Source organism: Triplophysa rosa, linkage group LG1, assembly GCF_024868665.1.
Source record: "Triplophysa rosa linkage group LG1, Trosa_1v2, whole genome shotgun sequence".
NCBI classification, from domain to species: domain Eukaryota; kingdom Metazoa; phylum Chordata; class Actinopteri; order Cypriniformes; family Nemacheilidae; genus Triplophysa; species Triplophysa rosa.
The window spans coordinates 10,401,235-10,407,886 of record NC_079890.1 but is presented as its reverse complement, the minus strand read 5'-3'; the positions used below and the strand labels follow the sequence as shown (position 1 = coordinate 10,407,886).

Genomic DNA, 6,652 nt, shown 5'->3' with positions numbered 1-6,652 from the left:
AGACACAGGTCGTGTGAAACAGGCTTAAGAGTTGACTGCTTTATAATCCTATTTTAGTCTTTAAACGGAAAATTTCCTGGGCTCTGTTCACTCAGTACAGTATGAGCACAGTGCTGCTGGAGGCATGTGTCCCCAGGCTGCAGTCGCAGGTCATGTGTGGCGGCCGCAGGGGAAATGAGCCCTGCGCTTAATTTCCTTCAGAGCAGCCTTCACTGCCCCTGCAGAGGAGAGCAGCCCTGTCCGCCTGTCAGACTGTGGGAGGTTGTTCTCTTACCTCCCTCTCTCCCACTATCTCACTCTTTCTTCCTCTGGCTTTTAGTCCGGGGAGATTCCCAGACGCTCTGCTCTGTGCTCGCAGAGGTTACAACAACACGGCTTCGGTTCGAGAGCAGGAACGGGAAAGCGCACCCTTGTAACCCCCCAAAGCACAAAGCGGTTCACCTAGAAGTCACCCTCAGAGAGAGAGAAAAAAGAGAAAGAGAGTGAAAGACAGAGAGAGTGTAAATGAGAAGTGTCAGTGCCAGGTTTCTCGGCACGACTGCACCTTCTAGAAACAGCCCGTCTCTAATGTTTATTTGCAGAGGCCCTGATCAATATTTTTCCCTGTCACTGGTCAGTCTTCATGTGATTGATGGATGTCCTTCCAGCTCTAATACAACAAAATGCTGTCTACGCAGACAGCTCACTAGATTTTTAAAGACAGGCAGTGTTTGATTAACTTGTCTATTATGCCTTATGATGTTGTCTGGGTAGGCTGCTCATTTGGTTCTGTAACACATCAATATGTGTCATTGTCGCATTTATCTACTGTACGTGGTATTTGTTTCATGTGCTTTCCCCGCTCACTAGTCCCCAAATGTCCTCATCAGACTGGTCACTGCCCCTCCCACTCTTGTACAACGTGATGTTCAGTGCTGAGGTGGGAACGTCTGAAAAGATTGGTGGTAACATTAAAAAGCCTAATGCTGATCTCTGGTTTACAGGCGCTGGAAGGAATCATGAAGACGTGGGAGGAAACGTCACTGGACATCACACCCTACAAAGACAAGGGTCACCACAAACTGAGGTGAGAGGGCAGAGGTCACCAAAGGTCAAGAGGTTGCAGACATTCAAGTGCACAATAAGCAGCATCTTGAAGTAATGATGATTCAACCTTCTGAACACCAGGGGCCGGTTGCAGCTGGACGTACACCCCCGGTTGTAAGACTAGTCTGGACGTAAAATGCGCCTTAAGTCCTGCGTAGAATTTATACCTGTTGCAGCACCAAGGCGTAGCGCACCTCTGAGACAATCTTACGCCTAGTCAGAAGTAGGCGTAAATCAAAATTATTGACGTTTATCCATGGAGAAAAAAAATAGGCCTACTACAGTATAAAATTTTTATAATGTCGCGTCTAATACAGACTGAATGCGCAGCGCGGAATCTGCGCCTGCGTTAGCTACAGAAAAAAAATTGTGTATTTCAATCAAAATAAAAAGTATATTTTAGCGCTCTTCATTGACAGCATCTTAATTTTTATATTTTAACATACCGCATGAGCGAGATTAGTGAGCAATAGTGGAAGAAATGGAAGAAAGCACAAATGATCAGATATTTGAGATGTCTACGGAAGAGCAGGAAACGTAATTTATCCGTTAAATACCTGAGACAGCGCTGCATTATTTCAAATTAATTCACAAGAACGAATGAAAGGCTAATGCTCTTGTTAAGTTTTATTTTCATTTATATTTACATTACATTACACGAACAGAACCAAATCTGCTGTGCTGTCAACTGCATTTCATGAAGACAGACCTCATTTTAAGGGGAATTTTAGGGTAAAATATAATATAATGGGAAATAATGGAGATAAGTCATGGAGTAAATAATGGAGAGTAAGATGCAGTTAAAGTTAAAACTCTATTTTAAAGAAACTAACGAAAATATCTCTATACATAAAATATCTTATTTCATAATGTACAACTTAAAGAAAAGTTTGGACATGATGTTTTAGAATTTATTTGTAATGTTTTCGTTTTCAATACACTCGGTCCTATTTAACACATTTAAAAGCATTCCACCCTGCCGATAATTTACAGGAATGTTTCATTTTAGCATTGTCTGATTTATGTGTTTACACTATTAATGTGATTGGATGTAAAAACAATCATTGACTTATTTCTTATTTGATTTCTTTCGTTACTGTTGTGCCGGTAAGCGATGAATAGGGGATTGTCCTAAAAGAAATCTGTCAACAAAATTAATACAAATGCCCACAATATCCAAGATGTGATTGCAAAAAAAAGGTACTTGTATGAGATCTTGACATGATCTGAAAAGATCTGATAGATTTTTTTACAATCATTCAATAAACCATGAGTTAATAATTGACTTAAATTTTAGACACAATTACAAATCAAAAAACAAATCTAGAACAAATCAGAACTTTTGTGCGTTTCTGCACAGCAGTTCTGCTGCTGAATAGATAAGAGGGCTTAGAATGCATGCTTCTGACTTTTTAGTGTAACCTATTTGGACCTTTTAGATTAATTTTAGGAGTGCTGGTCATGGTCTTGACTTGGTCTTGGCCTGCCTTGGTCTGGTCTTGGTCTTGGTCTTGGTCTCGGTTTAGGTGGTCTCGACTAGAGCACTTGTACTTGCGACATAATGTGACACTTTACAATCAGGGTATACTTGTAAACACTACTTAATGCATTAGCTAACATGAATTAACAATGAGCTACAACTTTTATTAATCTTAGTTCATGAACAAAGTCAATTTGAGCATTTATAAATACGTTTTAAAATTGTTATGTTTTATCTGGTAACAGTAGTTAATGCGCAGTGAACAAACATGAATAATTGTACTGGCAATAACTAAAAACTATATTGCTCATTGTTAGTTCTTGTTAGTTAATGCATTTACTAATGCTAACAAAACAACCTTATTGTAAAGTGTTTCACATAATATATTAATAAATGTATTATTATTATTATTAAATCTATCATATTATATGACATTATTAGTGTATTATATTATTAGTATATTAGTGATGGCTTGTGGTGTGGCTGATTTTGCTGGTAGAATGTATCATACAGACGAAACATTAATTGTAATTTATGCAATTAAGTCGTGAATTAGATTTTGTGGTAAACAACTTGTTTATTTTTGGGAAAGCAGTACAAATGATTCCTGATGGCTTCTATGCTGCATTCTGATTTTCTGTTTTTTCACACGCGGATACACATACAGAGATGCGAAACGTAGTGAGATATCATTCAATTTAATCATTCCGGATTGAATGATTGGTCATGCGCACACACACACACACACACACACACACACACACACACACACAAGACAGTTCACTGTCAATTTTCTGATTCAAAATATTTCATTTGTAGCGTTGTTTCCTCCAGTAAAACAACACATGCTGTTGGTGCAACAGTACGCACACATACACACAAATTTTAGACAATTTGTCTTACGTAGCCACTTGCTAAAGCCCACGGCCTCCACCAGCAGATTTTCTGTCTTAATTGGAGAAGTGTCCTAATTGACTTTGCCTAATTGATGTTTAGGATTATTTTTACTGAGACCTAATTGTACTATAACTTTCTTGTATTCCCAGTCGAGGGGTAATTGGTGATTTGTTTGTGGCAGAGGCAAAGTCTCCATCCACAGAGGGACCGTTACAGGCTTCATCCGTGCTGTTACTGCATCGTAATGTGAATATATTAGCGCCAGAAACAAGCCATAGCCTAAAAAACACCATCCCTCAACATGATTGAGCGCACCGCTGCAGGGGAGAACCGCCACGCGTGAGGAGCCAGTAACTCTACATTATCATATTACTGTGTGTGTGTGTGTGTGTGTGTGTGTGTGTGTGTGTGTGTGTGTGTGCGCGCGTGCGTGCGTGTGTGTGTGACTCAACCGCCACAAACTCACACCTCAAAGAAAAGAACTTGTGTGAGCTACCTAGCTGCACAGCATTTTTGGACATTATGGATACACGCAGAGTCACAATTGCAGAGTCGAACGTGCCTATCTTGCACAAAACCGCTGTCTAGATAGGCAGCCGTCTAGGTTTGAACCATGCTGTCTAGGTAGGTGGCTCAGTATAGGTTTTGACACACAGTACATCTGTCGAGTACTTTTAAGCAGTGGCTTCTCAGAATCCGGATCAGGAAAGAGATGTTTTTATACACAGGCTAAATGGCTTATCAATGCCAGGGCACCTTGAGCTCTCACACAAACATAATTACTATCAATCTCCCTATAGAGCAGAGCTCAGAACGGCTACGTTAAGCCTTTTGGGCAAACAAGTCAAGGGTCCAAACCCGTTTAAAGAACGTAAACTGACTGTCTAGGAATGAATAAATACTAGAGGGGAAAGTCATTCCTGTGTTGATGCTGCTACTCTTTTGGGTTTGATTGAGACCATCCGGGAGTTTCACCGCTTCACCGCAAAGTGTTCAACGCTTACAATTGTACAGACGAACCGTGAGCAGATAAGAACTGGAGAGCACGCTTTGTGAACGTGGCAGCCGCACAAAAGCTCTAATCTAATAGAATCATTTGTACAAGCAGCTTCCTTCCCAAGGGCTGAAAGTTTGCTGAAAATGCCTTCAGGCCTGTTCGTATTTGATGGAAGCAGTGTGCGTATACTATATGTGTGTTTATGTGTCTTTAGCTCGAATGAATCACAAATGAGTCAAAAGCATTGTTGGTGTCGTGTGTGAAGGTCTTGACATGTTTGTTCGTTTAAGTAGTTTCGTTGGGGATGTCCTTAAATGTAAAAAATTATTCATTATTTTAGTAGTTGTAATTTTTTAAGTTCTAGGTTTAGGGGCAGGGGCAGGTTTTTTTAAACCACTCCTGGGCAATGGCAACACTTTCAAAAATGCTAGGTTTAGGTGTATAGATCACTTCAGATAACTTAAACCAGTGGTTCTCAAACTTTTTCATTGTAAGGCCCCCTTTATGTAGAGTGCATCGCTTTGTGGCCACCCCAGATAAAGACTTATAAACTTAAACTTAGAATTTGAATTAAACCAAAATCATATTCAGTTATACAATTCTAAAACATCAATTCTTTTGGGTGGTGGTCTTATTTTTTGATTGCATAAAATTAATGATAAATTTCTATATTTCATAAAATGCCACAAAATATGTGGCCCCCTGGATCTATCTTGGGGTCCCCCCAGGGGGCCAAAGTCCCCAGTTTGAGAACCACTTACTTAAACAACGCTGGCCCTACACTGGTGCAGAAGAACTTCCTGTTTCCGTTTTTTTTAACACTGCACAAGCATTTGAACAGAATACAACCAACAGAACATTTATAACAGAATCAAAATGTTTAAATAAACCGGAAGTGCTGCTGGACCAGTCTTTACATCTTGCAAAGTGTTCTATAGGGTTAGAAATTATAAAATGTACTTTTGTGATACCTCAACATGATGCTCTCACTTATATTGTAAAACAAACTTGATTGAATGTGTGCGTTCAGGTGTAGCCTGCAAACCTGACATCCAACTATTGTACCTGTATGACTCTATTTTTTTAGTTAGTTTTAGAGGTGTGGTTAGGAGTAAGGGATTGCAAATACCATAGGTCAGTATAAAAAAAATAGAAGTCTGTGGCAAAAAGTCCCCATGAAGATACCAAAACAAAGGTGTGTGTACAGTATGTGTGATTTTTATTTGATGTGATTAAAAACAAGGTAGTAAGGAACATAAGTACAGTCAGTTTAATATGTTGTATTGTAGTGCTGATTGAGCTGACAAAGCATTTAAAATATCATCACCTTGGAATTATAAGGTTCTATCTGACATTTGTCAAAACTGAGTTATTTACTTATTCATATAGTGTGACAACTTATTTACAGTATGTAATGTTTTTCTTTACATTGTGTACAAAAAGGTTCCATCTACAAAGTAAAATGTAATACAAAAACTGCTCAGAATGCAGATAGAACCTTATAATTCCAAGGTGACGATAATTCTAACATTTATATTCTAAAAATTCAAAAAATTAGATGTGACCTGTGATCTTAAGGCAGATTACAACATGTATATACAGTAACTGCTGGGTCTGATGTGGTGTATAGTCTGTTGGGTCAAATATGGGCAATTTAGGTGAATTTAATTTCGTGACTTTCCTGGCTCCTGCATCAGCACCATGAGCATGGTCACCGTGGTCTTTCGGAGAATTACAAATGCAAATTAAATTTAAAAAAAATTAATGGTGTGCACAGATAAATCATTTATAATAATCCCTGCAACACTGTGTAAAACACAAAAAAGAATTTTCCTGTTTGATTACATGGTGACTTTAATTTGTGTTCCGAAGATGAATGGAGGTCCTTGGATTGTCGAACGACTTGAGGGTAATTTGTGATGGAATTTTCTTTTTTTGGTGGAGTATTCCCTTTAACCCAACGGTTGGGTTTGTCCCTTTCTGACCCGACTATGGGTTGAAAACAACCTAGTTTTTAGAACAGACTATGCCCCACATCAGACGTCTCTGAGAAAGCTCTATAACTGTGCTTCAAACCCTACTGTTCTGAGTGCGGCTTTGATGCCCCAAAATGCAGTCTAGGTAGGCAGTTTCCGTGGTATTATCGAAACGCAGCCAGTGTGTGATTGTGTATATATTTAGAAATGCATGCG

The 6,652-nt window shown here is 39.0% G+C and overlaps 1 protein-coding gene across 1 annotated transcript in view; it reads left to right on the top strand.

Annotated features, from left to right (window-relative positions):
- The first annotated feature begins 856 nt into the window (after window positions 1-856).
- dnah2 (dynein, axonemal, heavy chain 2) overlaps window positions 857-6,652 on the top strand; it is a 103,166-nt gene continuing 97,370 nt past the window's right edge. The window contains exons 1-2 of the mRNA XM_057321864.1: window positions 857-919; window positions 984-1,066. Coding sequence (XP_057177847.1) covers window positions 857-919; window positions 984-1,066 — 146 coding nt within the window. The remainder of the gene's footprint in view (window positions 920-983; window positions 1,067-6,652) is intronic.